Source organism: Antennarius striatus, chromosome 4, assembly GCF_040054535.1.
Source record: "Antennarius striatus isolate MH-2024 chromosome 4, ASM4005453v1, whole genome shotgun sequence".
Taxonomy (NCBI): Eukaryota; Metazoa; Chordata; class Actinopteri; order Lophiiformes; family Antennariidae; genus Antennarius; species Antennarius striatus.
This window is the reverse complement of record NC_090779.1, coordinates 20,248,601-20,263,356: the sequence shown is the minus strand read 5'-3', so window position 1 is coordinate 20,263,356 and position 14,756 is coordinate 20,248,601. Positions and strand designations below refer to the sequence as shown.

Sequence of the window (14,756 nt, the reverse complement as noted above, 5' to 3'; positions counted from 1 at the left end):
TGTGCATTCAAGGTCACTGTGAAATTACTCCTGTCATACCGCTGTCGTTCACTAGAGGGCAGATCAACGTCATTGATGAGGCTCTGCAGTTCAACCAGTCACACAAGGTGACAGAAAAAGGATTTACAGTTTTTCCATCTTTTTTTAAAAATTATTATAATTAAAAAATGTTTTTGTAACTAGATGCAACTCTAATGTAGATGATGAGGTGCATTTACACTTTCCTTGTGGCTCTATTGCTGGAATCAGAGCTCAGTGCAGCCCTTGGTAGTGCTGTGCTGTCCCCTGGGCCAATGCAGCAGCAGATACCTGCAGCAGAGTTCTGTTCTTCTGTCCTGTAGAACATCAGATGGCAGAAAGGATAACCGCACTGGATGTTTCTATCGTTGGACATCTGACCCCTGCTGTGCCCTTTTTGCACAAGACTTCAGAGTAACTGTAGTGTCCCTCTTGCCAGTTCGAATACAAACGAAGGTTAATTTTGAATCAAATGTTAAGTGTAGTTATTGGCTTTTATTTGTTAACATTTTGTTAAATTTGAACCACAAAACATGCAGTAGGGGTCAGTAGCTCCTGATTTCAACCATGGATGGAAAAAAACCCCCACTTGTCTGAGACAGTCTGATTTCAAAGCAGATTCTGAATCAGAATGTTATTTTAGCATTTCTAAGTACTAAATATTTCGTAAATTATAGCATATTTTAATGTTTTAAGCAGATTAAAAATACATTTTTAAGTTTATTAATCTGCACTATATGCCAACAGTTATAATAACCCTATGACAATAGACTGTTTATGACTGATTAATTGTGTTTTATGTCAACAGTTATAGCTTTAGACCAAATACATTAGCATGTGTTATAAACAATTTATTATTCATACAATATTCTTATACATGCTCAAACGTGAGGCTTAAAATTGTGTTGACCAAAAACCATTGCATAAAATAAATTAAAAATCGCACATGACAATTCAGAGCTGGAACTGTAGCCGCAGATTCAGGAACTATTTGCCTTTTTTTAGTAACTGATGCTGTGAAAGGAACATTTGAACTGGCACTTCACTGACTTTCATACTCCTGGTGTAAATGGGCATATGGATGAAACCGATCCCTCCCTCAGTATCCGGCTCCAGGTGCTGAGGAGGCACCAGAAGAGGAAGGTGAGTATATGGAAAACAGGCAGGCAGCAGATTTTGTGATTCCGTACCAAGAAGTCAGCAGAGCCACAGAAGGGGGGCAAGCTGTGCAGAGTTCCTGAACCAGCACACACCCGTGCAGACACTGCACTGAAACATAATGGAGCTATTCTAATGATGATGTATACCTGTCATGCTCCAGAATAGCATCTGTTTACTCTCTGCAGGTAAATAAAATCACTCCTGTTCAGGGCTTTTGAGAAAACACTGGCACACATTTCTCCTGATTACCAAGTGCTCTGCGACAGACAATATTGCCTGAAAAGAATGATTAGTTTATTGATTTGTTTGCTTGGCTGAGACTGTTTTTTCATGCTGATTATCATAAGAGGAATGGAAGGATGTGAAAGAGTGGTTGAATGATGGAGCGAAGGAGGTTAGATGTAACTCAGAGATGAATCGCCTTCTACTTGTTTATATTTTATTCTCTTTTCTTGTTTTAAAAGCATCCAGGCGGCCTCAAGTCTCAGTATAATTTAAGTATAAAAGTGTGTAAATAAGTGGTAAATAGTTTTTAACAATGGTGGGACTTTCAGGACAGAGAAAGCTCTGGTTTTTGACACTCCTGCAGGGCTGGCCTCTGTGGAGTTCAGAATGTTAAACTGCTGAAATCTCATTTTCCTTGAGGACTGCAGCTTTCAGAGCAGGTAGCTGCAGTGGTTTCCACAGAGAGGCACGAATAAAACACAGAAACAAGGTTCCAAAACTGACTCGGAAATTTTGCTAGAACCCTCAAGGGTACTTTAAATTCACTATTTCTTTCAAACTGGCGATGAAGAAAGAGGTGAACATAATATTGAATAGCGTTCACTATCTGTGGTCTAATTTTACTATGATGAATACAGCAGCGTCTCACAAAGTTTTATGTGCAATGCATTTGTCTGTGAAGCATATTATTTGTTTTAGAAATGGCACTCAATGAGTGCCATGATAACCATAGTTATATTTAATGTAAAGAATAAAAATCGAGAGATACCAACCAGGTGGTGAATGATTCTTATTTTCTTCAGTGTTCTACTGGGATACAGAGACAGCAATCTGTGCAGGGACACCTGAAAGACACCTGTCTGTTCAGTTTTCCTTATCTTACCCATGGCAGAAGTTGTTTCGAGTGCTTTAACTTCAGGCTTTAATGAGTGTTGCTGAAGAGCACGAACTGAATGAAGAGTTTGCGGTTTTGCGGTTGTCCATGGTTTCCTTATGACAGTACCATGATGGCTGAAGATCCACACGTATGATAGATTTCCTGCCTGCATGGTGAAACCTGTAGGGACGGCTCTCAGCAAAAAGCACTCTCCATTTCTCAGCCTTTGACGGGAGCTGAATGCACTGCAAAAAATTTCTAGTACGACAGAACCCACGTTCTCAGATTGAGCTCATAAAAGTAAGATTGATTTGTTAATGATGTGATTAACTCAATGGATCTGTTGCAGATATAATTATAAAATTGACATGACAAAGTCAGCAATAGAGTTATTCATTTATTTTTACTCTCTGTGGAATTTTACATTGCCATTTTCGAGAAAAATGTTTTAATTATTAATTAATTTATGTAAAAGGAGGAAAATGTTTTTTAAAGTAAATGATACAACACACATCTCTTTCACCTTATCAGAGTCTTGTATTATTTCATCCTTTTTAATAATAATACAGAATAATTTATGTTGAATCACACAATGAGATGGATATTTTTTGCAGCGTGCATAACTCTCAGCTGACCCACACAAGCCTTTACTGTAAATTCCACCAGCAGTCCAGTTAATGTGTCCTGGGTAAGAGAGCTGACATAGTCCTCCATCATTGTACAATACATAATAGCTGCACTGGGGGTGGGGGGTGAGGGTTGGAGGGGTTGGCTGTATGTAGTGCAGCATGGCAGTGGTTTATTTACAACAATATCTTTGTGTCATATCCTGCAACCACAGGGAAGAGAAGCATCCCACGCATGTTTTATGTTCCTCTTGTGGCTTTTTCTCCATGAATCGTCAGTGTTCATCATGGACGTCAGACGATGCTATATGTCATACGTGGCTTATTTTCAGGTGGTCAGTTACACTAGCGTTGTGGCGTGAAAACCCTTAGACTGTTAGAAGATGATGGAGTAACATGAACATATATAAAAAAAAACAGTAAGTAATGTAATGATGAACAGTTTGTTAGAGAGATCGCAACTTTCCCCACCAGTGATCAGTGAACAGCATTTCCAGCATTAGTATGACGTAGCTCTCAGACACGAGGCCCTCGTGCATTGATGTGATCACTGTTGTGGTTTTGTATTTGCCGTACCCCCTGAGCTCTGTGTGGTGATGCAACCGAAACAGGAAGGTCACAGAAACACTTTTGTTGCTGTTAAGTTATGAATATTCTGCCCCCGACAAGCTGACACTGCACACCGGGTGGGGTGGGGTGGGGGGAACCTGAGATCTTTATCTCCTGATGCCACAAGGATACATACAGACTGTGAGCACTGATATCAATTTCTACTAGGATTGATTAGAAAATAGTTACTTTGGTCCTGGTTGATCAGGCTGAATTTGCTGATTCCGCAACTTTTATCATAATTTTGATATGTGTAGAAACAATAAATACAACTCCATTAGATGCATCAATAGTGTTGTAATAATAATTGCAAAAAAAAATTTCCCATAACTGAATGTTTCTAAAGCTATGCAAGCATTTAGATAAAGTACTGCTCATTCTTCACTCCTGATGTGGATGCTGTGAGATTCAGTGCGAAATGTTCCGGTAGATAAACTGATAGCAGTGGGTGATTCAGGATGAACCTCCTCCTCTAGCTCATATCATCTTTTCAGTGGCCCAAGTTAAAGAGGTACATATAACTGGCCTGACTTTCACGGAGACCATTTGTGGACTTCCACAAGGACGAGGAAATTATGGACATGCCCTTAATTATTAAACAAGTGTGTCAGCAGCCCAGCCTGATGGAGGTAATGCAAAGAGGAAGTGGGCCAGTGAGAGGGCCTGTGGGATCAAGGGGATAGGAAAGGCCGGTGGGCTTGGACCAGGGGGTGGGGTGATGGTAGGGCTTTGGCTCAAGCATGGGAGATCCAATAATGCTGTCAAAGCTATTTTGCACATTGTTAACATTCAGAAATCTACAGTAGGGGAAGTTAAGCGTTCAACATGGATCTAAATACACAAATAATTCAGCCAAGGCCAGAGGAAACTTGTGATTTGATATAAAGCAATCATACAATACTGTGCATGCACAGCTGATTGGGCCACAAAGAGAAGGCCCTTGAGAAACTTTTTGGATGACGTCAACAGGAATGTCACGGCATTTTTTTTGCACAAGGGATATTGGATGAGTGTCTGTCTTCAAAGAAATCGATCGGGGAATATCAAGTGAGCCAGAGGCCTGACTCAGGCAAATGGGCCATCCTTTGTGTGTGTGTGTGTGTGTGTGTGTGTGTGTGTGTGTGTGTGTGTGTGTGTGTGTGTGTGTGTGTGTGTGTGTGTGTGTGTGTGTGTGAGCGACTGAGAGCATACAGTCGCGTTATTTCTTCACACAGCCATGGTTGTTCCTTCATGAGAACACAATGTCTCAAACAGCTGATGAACAACTTTTCATTCAAAAAGTTCTGTCCAGATATTTGTCAGATGTTCGAGCAGAGGGAGGGAGGATGAGGAGGGGGCACGTCGAGCTCCACAGAGGCCTTCTTCACCATTGACCGACAGCTCCTCTGTTAGTCTAACATGCTGATCGGGGATTACCAAGACAGTGGCTTAAACCAGTCTCAATTACATTCCTCTCATTTGCATGCGGAGACTGACATGTGGGTGTCCAAATGAAACGTCCAATAACATTCAGCGATAAAATCACCGGTCTGAATAATGTGCTGGGACATTCTATATTTACCTCCACCAGTGAGACCTGGAGGAGGACATATGATCATCACTGATGGTGGAGGTTGCATTGGTGGAGGCGTACATTCTTTGAATGCCTTCATTGTTGTCCAAAGTAATTAAAAATACATAAATAAGCCATGTCATATAAAGTGATGCACTTTTTTTTTTTTATTAGTACATAGATAATTTTGGGTCAGTTTTTTGTGCACCTTCCATAAAGGTAAAAAATCAGGGTAAAAAAATTATCCTCTTTAAATAATGCTTAATGCTGCTTGAAATGAACGAATGAACACGCCCGCATGATTTCCAACATATTAACATCAAACTCGTTTATTTGATCAGTGATTTGAAGTCAAATCCATATAATAGTGTCCTTGCTCAATTAGCCCTTTGGACCCTGTGGACTGATCTAAATATTGATTATTATCAATAGTGATTGATAGATATTTGTTAACCACAGAAAAAGCAGAAGTTTGTTTGGAGGGGTTGTGTGTCCAAAGCAGTTCCACCCTGATCATTGGTGGACTCAAAGGATTCTATGAAGAGTTTTATCATCATTTTTCAACAAATGAATCTGATTATCTACCAGACATTAGTCAGCCTGCCCTAGAGGTCAGGGTCAGGTCAGGTGATCATTCTTTGCTGATTCATTGGTTCATTGTCTGCAAGCAACAGTTTTCACTTGGACATATACGCACATTCATTTCATTACTAACAAATTATTGATTAATGCCACTTAAAAAACACACACATTTATTATAAGTGGTCATTGAGGACTTGGATAAAGTAGCAATGAGCACATAGACTAATTTCTAACCATAATGGTTGCAACTCTGGGTGACTGTATGCGCATGTGTCTAAAGAAAATGACTGAAAAAGGGGAGAGAACTAACAGCTGCGTCCTCTTCTGTCACTGGGCTCCTCCACAGTCCACTGGAAGTTCACAGTTTTCCGGAGGGAGAGAAAGAGGGAGAGAGGGAGAAATAGAGAGTGACAGACGGTGGGAGGGGAGGTATGTGTTCGGGACCGGCGCCAGCATCCCGCACCCTAACTGCTGCTGCCTGCAGAGTGAGAAGTGCTGCATTTCCTGAGGGCAATGCAGAGGACAAAGAACAAGAGTGTCACTTTTGTTAAGGTTACCATATAGCCAATATGGAAGCTGTGCTGCAGACACAGATAGACCTGAGAGAGAGAAAATGCATATATGCATGTGTATGTATATGCAGTACATACATATGGGTGTATGAGCTATAGCATTGTGTGTGATGCATCCTCTGCTCGTTGTTCACCACGATATTCACCTTCACAAGAGGACAGAAGTAGCAATGAATCATTTTCACACTATTAAAAATGGACTCACATATTTCACATTCATAGCACTTCAGCTGTTCAATAACTGGACGCGTTTGTGTGTTACTGCTCTCAGCTGTGTGTTCTTGATGCAAAAGAAATCCACTTCATTATGAGGCTTTTCCTGGCATCAAAATCACAATGAAAAAAAAAAGGTTTATAGAAAATGTTGTGTCTCAAATCCACTGTGAATCTTTTCATGTCTATAAATTGATCAATCCATCACTTCAGTGAGAGGAGCTTTTAAAGCAAAAAAAAAAAATTATGCTCAATTTGTAACTTCATGAAATTGTAACACTTTTTTAAATTTCCCATCATCTCCAACATGTAAATATTTTATAGATTTGGGATTTTATTTGGAAAGTACAAGCTATTAGGATATATCACTCTTTTGGAAACTGTTAAAAGCATTTAACACTATTTTCATACATTTTCTTTGGTGGTAAGTGAAAATAATCACTTGTTTTATAACCCCATTAATTTCAGAATTTTACACATATCACAGACCTTAGAGTCATGGGGCTTTAAGCATGTGAACGTGAAGACAGTGAAAGGAAGGGACCTCTTCAGGTACTTGAGGCGCATCGCAACTCTCAGGGAATGCCAGAGGTAAGAAACCTCCTCCTGAGACGTGAGGATTAGCTTAGAACCATTACCATAGCAACATGAATCACCGCTAATGGCCTCAGTGAGGTAACTGTACTACAGACGTAGTACACATTTAGATGGAGACTCTGAGCTCTGCAAACAAAGCAAACTGCAGCATTGTCTGAATGTTTTCACAATGCACAAAGTACTGTAACAGTTAAATGAACAAGTTTGGGGTTTTTTAGCAGCTTTTTGTGCAGGTCCATTGTGCAGCTATACAAACTTGTCCCAAACAGAAATGAGCATACACCAGCAGATCCTTAAAAATTTATTGACGTTGATGTAAGAGGAAATCATAAGTGATACAAGAAAAGAAAAAGAACAAATAACCCTTGCATAGATCACAGACCATGCCTTTGTCATCATCTGACAAACTGAACACCTTGCAGCATAATCCCTGGTAAACACAACGTGACAATGGTGGTTGGATTGGGGAAAAAAAAAACACATCAGTTTGGTTTGCTTGTGGATGAAAGAAAGAGTTCAAAAGTCATTGTTTACTTTGCTCCAAAATGTCCTTGCTTCCAATAAGTTGTGCAGTCTTGACAGAAAAGATAAACTCGTGGCCATCACACTTCTACCACACATGTTAGGTACACAACATTCCCGTTCGGTGCCTCCCCAGCAGACTGAAGGTAGTCCTACATCAAGACTGTAAAATAACAACGCCTTAAAATCAAAGTGGTAGAACGTGAGGGTGTGTGGTTCAGGTGTCGCTTAGAATATGACGGACATGTTTCCCGCATCACTGTATCACTACACTCTAGACTGAGGTAAGAATGGGTAAAATGTCATTTGAAAGAGCGTTTCAGTCTTAGAATAGAGATCAAGATTGAGAAGCTTGCCCTTTATGTCCTTGCTCATATATAGAGCCGAGCAAGCACAACCTGAAACTCATACTCAGACTATGAGAACGGCTTAGATATCCGACGCCCTCTTAGTGACGACGTCAGCGCTTTTAAGGTGCTTTTAAGAAATCCAACAGAAATCCAGCAGAGGACACGTTTCATGACAGCTTCTGAACAGGGCCTTTGAGGAAGCCTTGGTGAGGATGAAAGCAAGGGTTTCTTTTGTGAAATGATGCAACTGTGTTATAGTTGAACCATAGTTTGAAAGGCAAAACTCATGCAGTCTTCCGTCGACCATGCAGTTTTTTGCGATTAGTAGATTTATGTAGAGATACATTACAGGAATAGCCTCAGCAGTGGAGTTTGTAAAAATATGAACGTGGTGTTTGAATGAATCACGTTTTTTGACTCTCAAACCAAAAAGACAAACCATACTGCATTTTTTAAATAACAATACACTTATTTTGATTATTATTTAGTGTATAGCAGTTGAACCTAATATAGTACTTTCATGGTCATGGCTTGTCTTTGATATTACAGTATATGGCATGTTCTTCCTATGTCAGTCGTGTTACAGTGACACCATAAAGCATAAGAAAAATAAAAACATTAAGATGGTTTTGTAAGAAGTAACTGCAGTATATATTATTTAAGTCTCTCTATCTTATTGTAACTAAATGATATTAATTCTCATCATATTTCGCTGTTTTTAGCTTAATATCCTTTTTAGATCTCTGTCTTTGTTGCAGAAGCATAAAACGTCTTAACAGTAAGCTTAAAAATGATGATGTAAAACGCTTTAGGCACCTTCTCTTAACTGATGACAGATCGCCACTAAGTGCATTATGGGATGCCCCGTTGGGGATAGGTTATACTTTTCAACTGAAACCTTCAGCTACATTTCTTTTCGACTGCAAAATTGGACCAGTCTGATAATGGGTAGTTCATAGGAACAGCCACCGTTAGAAAGCCTATAAGTGAATTTGTCACAGGTTTCTCTCAGTAAAATACCAGCCTCTACATTTGACCTTACAAAATCACTGAACAGAGAGTAAGAGATTGGTACGTAAACAGCCCTGTTGTAAGTGATCACAGCTTCTCTGACATTCAGACAAGATTTGTTTGACTATTTTTACAAAAAAGCATCTAAGAAACAGGCGATCTTATATTCTATTGCTGTTAAGAACACACGTTTCTCTGGGGTAAGTGGATGTAAAGCACCATCCAAACATGCCCTCGCTAGCTAGAGAGCAAAAGCACCGCTAACATGAGGGGCATCATTTGCATCTTCACCTCATTTCAGCTGTTTCCTGCAGGACGTGACACACTCGGTTATGTTCAAGCATGATTTGTATGAAAAAGTTGTGATCAAAGCGATTTCCTGATAGCTGCATTCATAAGACTACTGTAGTTTTCTTTTGTCAATCTATGTATATTATCTTCTATAATAGTGGGTATCATTCAGAAACCTAATACACATTAAAGATTTGTGACACATCTGTGTATCTTTTTTGCTCTAATGAGAAGCTACTGACATCTAACAAGGCTCTGAACCTCACCTGAGGCAGACACTCTTCAACAGTACAGTACAAAGATCAGTTGAAAATAAAATGACAGCATGTGCCTTAAACTAACTAACCAGCATCCAGTAACCAAACAAGAATAATAGAATGCAGATTTGCTTCTGCTGATGGTTCAGGTAAAGAAAAGAAGGTAGTTCTGTACGAGCACCACACAGGATCGCACTTACACCAACACAAACAGAAATGACTGCGATAGAGGGTGTTTTTTTTTTACATGACCTTGTCAGGAGAGCACTTAATCAAAAAAAAGAGCACACACTACAGTACAAAATCTTACTATCATTTGGGTAAATTCATCTCATTACTGTGTGTAACGTACAGTAGTTGGAGATTTTCAAGTAATCGTTGCAATCTGTCCAAAAGCTATCTGCGGTGAATCCGTCTGGAACAACATCCTGAAAAACAAGTCACTACTTGTGAGCCAGCACAGTGAAAAATAATCTCAAAACCATGGTTCAAGCAGCAAAAATAAAATAATTGTGCAAAGAGAGGGGCAACTCTTTGCTTTACATTGTAATGACGACAGAGGGCTTACAACAGACGTCTTCAACGTCATCTTTGCTCGTGTGTTGAAATGCATTCAAAGTGTGTCTCTTTGATGCAACTGTAACTTTAGGTACCATTGTTTCAAAGAAAGGAACATATAAAACAGTCAATCTCATCCCATTAGGAGAGTCAAGCAATCGCTATAAGCTCTCTACAAATGAATGTTCTGATTGTGCGTAGCTTTAAGTGGAAAAAAAAAAAGAAAGTGATTGCGGTACACTATCTGTCCTAAGTGCTTGTGTGAAAGCTATGCACACATTCAATGTTGCATGACTGCAGTTTACACTTAAGGTTGCGTTTTGCATTATGGTATAGGAAGCCCTGCATTGACATTTGCAGCTCTGCAGCAAGTTTGCAATGACCCCACTGAGGTAGAGACCCTGAAAGTGTGCATGGTGTACGAACTTAAACAACATAATCAAAATATGTCTTGAATATTAATATGAACCGGATTGGTAAACATGCAGAGTACAATACATTGCTGCTTAAGGGCATAATTAAGTGCATGACAGCATGAAAACTGGGTTGTGCATAACAGGAATGGATTTTTTTTTTACAGTAATCACCTGCTGTTGCTCATCTGGCGTCATTATCAGAACCAACAGTGTCTCAACACACGAACAGAAGGTAAACCAGCTCTGCTCACCATAACTAATCTCAGTGTACACAGAGGCACTTTCACTGTTCCTGTCAATGAAAGGGATAAAGGCACTAGCAAATAATATCTGAATAATTATTTGTAAAATGAAGTGAAATTTTCTTTTTGATTCATTTGAGTAAATTCCAAACCAGGTGGAAATGAAAGTATGACTAATCATTCGAACAAGGACCATGCATTGCACTTTGACTTAATACTGTAAATGGTGCTTATTAGGTTTATATGCATTTTGATAATATTTATTCACTTTCTTTGACTACTTTAAAATTAGAAACTCTGCATCCTCGAGGTGGGTTTCGATATATTTGATTGCAATTGAGAAACATCCAGAATTTCATTTCCTTAGTTTCGGGCAAGGCAGAGTGTCTGAATTGCAACAAGCAGGATACTCATGTCATGCATTAAATACACCAGGATAAAAACAAAAGTATCTTAGTCAATAGGCCATAATGCAGGTTACTTTTATCATGCTATGATCTTGTTTATGTACTGTTCCCTTAAGATTTAGCATTCAAGTTTCATACTTGTAAATGATTAGCATTTCAAATTAAAAACTCATCCAGTGGACTCAGCGTGAAATCAGATGAGAAGGGGTAGGATGACGGGGACGTATCCAAAAAGAACATTCTTTCCATTACGTGAGATATGTCATCATGCATGCCAATATCAAAATGGAAAATCTATAATCATGCTAGTGTGAAGCTCAATTTCTCATTGTGCTGTGTTGCTTCTAAAGGGCATGGCATTGAATCACTTGGTGATATCACAATTACAGCATCTGCTGGAAAACAGCAGCATTGCAGATATCCGTGAAGCGTGTAAATCACCATCTGTTTACATCCAAACAAGAGAGATCAGTCTTCCTCCTATAAGGTGCTTTGCTGAATAGTAGAGCCTTTTGTCAGGGGGGAGGAGGAGGAGGAGGAGAAGGAGGAAGGAGCAGGATCACCTAAAGTCTCGGTGCTGCAGGTGCTTGCATGTCTCTGCAGATGTTTCAGATGACTTGTGCAACTTGCTGAAATGTTATCTGTACTGTACATGCATAAGAGTTAATTATCACACTGTCGACTGATGAGACAGGATGTGCTCTGCGTATTCCAGGGAGCCGTGTATATGCGTACCAAATTTTCTTTTTGATGTACCTATAGGTTTTTTGAATCAGAAGAATTAAATATTCTACCTACCAGTCAAATACTCTAAGAGCTTAGTTTTTTTTTTTCTGTGTCCTCTCTATATAGCTGAGCACGGTTGCAGGCCTAATGCCATCAAGTGCTTTTGGTAGGTAAATGAAGCATTCCTTACTGATCGTCTTACTCCATGTATTACAGTCCAAAAGAGATCCCACTATTCCTAACTAGTGTCTACACATCTGTAAGCAGCTTGCTCTTATATACACAGTTTTGGTTGGATATAGTGCAATTTCCAGTTCTCAGGTTTGCCTCCCTAAAGTTGTCGATGCTATTGTTTATGTCTCCGTCAATCTCCATGTACTCTGACTTGCTGACAGTGGATGAACTACGGCGGCTGGAGTTAGATTCAGAAGGGATGTTGGGGTTGCTGACGTTGAGCAGCTGGGCCTGCTCTTCTCCCTCGGTCTCCCTGTGGTAGAAGTAGTTGAAGTTGGACACAATGACAGGTACTGGAAGTGCAATTGTCAACACTCCAGCAATGGCGCATAGAGATCCTACAATCTTGCCTCCAATAGTGACCGGTACCATGTCGCCATAGCCCACAGTTGTCATAGATACAACAGCCCACCAGAATGCATCTGGGATGCTGCCAAAGTAGGACTGTTCCTCCTCTGCCTCAGCAAAGTAGACAGCGCTGGAAAACAAGATGACTCCAATGAACAGAAAGAAGATCAGCAATCCGAGCTCTCGCATGCTGGCCTTGAGAGTCTGCCCCAAAATCTGCAGTCCTTTGGAGTGTCGCGACAGCTTGAAAATCCGAAACACCCTGACCAGACGGATCACCCTGAGTATGGCCAGAGATGTTGCCTGCTCCCCCACCCCCTCCTTATCTGGGTCTTCAGCCAGCTCTGTGCCGAGCGTGATGAAGTAAGGGATGATGGCCACGATGTCGATCATGTTCATCATGTTCTTGAAGAAGGCCGGTTTGCTTGGACACGCCAGAAAGCGTACTATCAACTCAAAGGAGAACCAGATTATACAGAGTGTCTCAATGACAAAGAAGGGATCAGTGAGGATATTTGGCTTGTAATATATAGTAGTGTTTCCAACGGTCACCCTTCTACCCGCTGGATCCTCTTTCAGCTGTGGTAAAGTCTCTAAACAAAATATGACTATTGAAATCAAGATTACCATTACAGATACTATGGCAATGCCTCTTGCAGTCCCTGAGCTTTCTGGGTGCTCAAAGAGGAGCCAGATCTGACGCTGGAACTCCTTCTCTGGTAAAGGACGCTCCTCCTCCCTAATGAAACCCTCATCCTCACGAAACCTCTCCATGGCGTCCACTCCCAGCTCATAAAATTTGATTTCTTCTGAGAACATATCCAAAGGGACATTCACCGGTCTTCTCAAGCGACCTCCGGACTGATAGTAGTAGAGGATGGCATCGAAGCTCGGGCGGTTTCTGTCGAAGAAGTACTCGTTTCTCAGCGGGTCAAAGTACCGCATCCTCTTCTTGGGGTTGCCCAGCAGCGTTTCTGGAAACTGGGAGAGAGTTTTCAACTGCGTTTCGAACCGGAGGCCGGCTATGTTGATGACCACCCTCTCGCAGCATTCATGGTCATTGTGGTCTGGGGGGTAGGTGTCCTGAGGGTGGCCAGGGACAGCAGAGGTGTCGTCCATATTATCTCCTGCTATCACGGTCATTTTTGAAGGAGGAGGTGTTGTGCTGGGATTTTGGTTATACTGACTGAACAGGCATTCAGGTTTCCAGGGAAATTTTCCACTCCTCAGCTTCCTGCACCTTTTAAATTGTTGGAGATGTCCCCAGATATCAGCAGGCGGGTTGGCTGCTTTGCCTCAGTGCGGCTCCACTGCGGTTCTCACTGATTTGACCATTGCTGCTCTCCAGTACATCTGCTGCTGTTGTTACTGCTGCCTCTGTCACCCACAGAGAGAGGGAGAGGGGGAGAGAGGGGAAGAGCGAGGGGGGAGAGAAAGAGAGAGAGAGAGAGGAGGAGGAGGAGGAGGAAATAATGGGATCAAACAGCCAAGATATTTGCTGGCTCAGCATTTTCTGCAGCTTATTTATTTATTTACTTCCCTCAGCCAGCAATTAGTGTATTTATCCATTAGTAAAGGTTAAATAAATCCTATAATTACGCATTTCTGCGAGGTTTTTTTTTCATACAGAAATTTACACTTTCTCTATAGGACACATGATTGACTTTATGACTGTTTAATATGATCTCTATTAATTAATCTATCTAATTATATGGGGTGGTTTTCATCCTGTTTCTCTGCAACACGCATATGTCTGTATCGATGAATGAAGGTTTATTATAGTGGAGCAGAGAAACCCAGTAGTTGTGTGTCTTAAAGGTGCACGACAGTGATCCATCCCACTGCACTCTAAACGGCCTGAATTATGATGTGACGCATAATTTGACACTGATATTGTGCCAACTGTCTCTACGTGCATGCAGCCTAGGGGCAAACGATCATAAAAGCCCCAGTGAGAGAGAGAAATAACACAGTCTTTATCAGTTATCTTTACAGTAACAACAGCTGCACATAAAAAAAAATAAAAAAAAACAAAACATAATTTATTGTCTCAGTCAGCAGTTTTGGTGCTTACCGTGGGATGAGGTCTCCGGTGCGTATTTTGCGAGAGTGAAAACGATCCAACAGCAAACCACCGGAGGTTGTCATGTGTAACTTTACATTGCACAAAACCCAAAAATGTCTTCGCTCATCGCCATCGCAACTGCGTCCGCCACAAAGTGCCCTCGGATCGGTTTATTACGCCTCAGGCTTTGAATGGAGACGAGGTAAAAAACACGATGGAACGCAGGTGAGTCGGATGAAGGGAGCCTGGGATGGAAGAGACAGAAATCTGGAAGCTGCGGATCGGAGAGCAGCTCAG

The 14,756-nt window shown here is 40.9% G+C and overlaps 1 protein-coding gene across 1 annotated transcript; it reads right to left on the bottom strand.

The window, feature by feature from the left end:
* Positions 1-12,061: 12,061 nt before the first annotated feature.
* On the bottom strand, positions 12,062-13,537 carry LOC137593929 (potassium voltage-gated channel subfamily A member 1-like). Its single transcript, XM_068313047.1, has one exon. It carries the CDS (start codon positions 13,535-13,537, stop codon positions 12,062-12,064), a length of 1,476 nt encoding a protein of 491 aa, XP_068169148.1.
* Between the last annotated feature and the right edge of the window lie 1,219 nt (positions 13,538-14,756).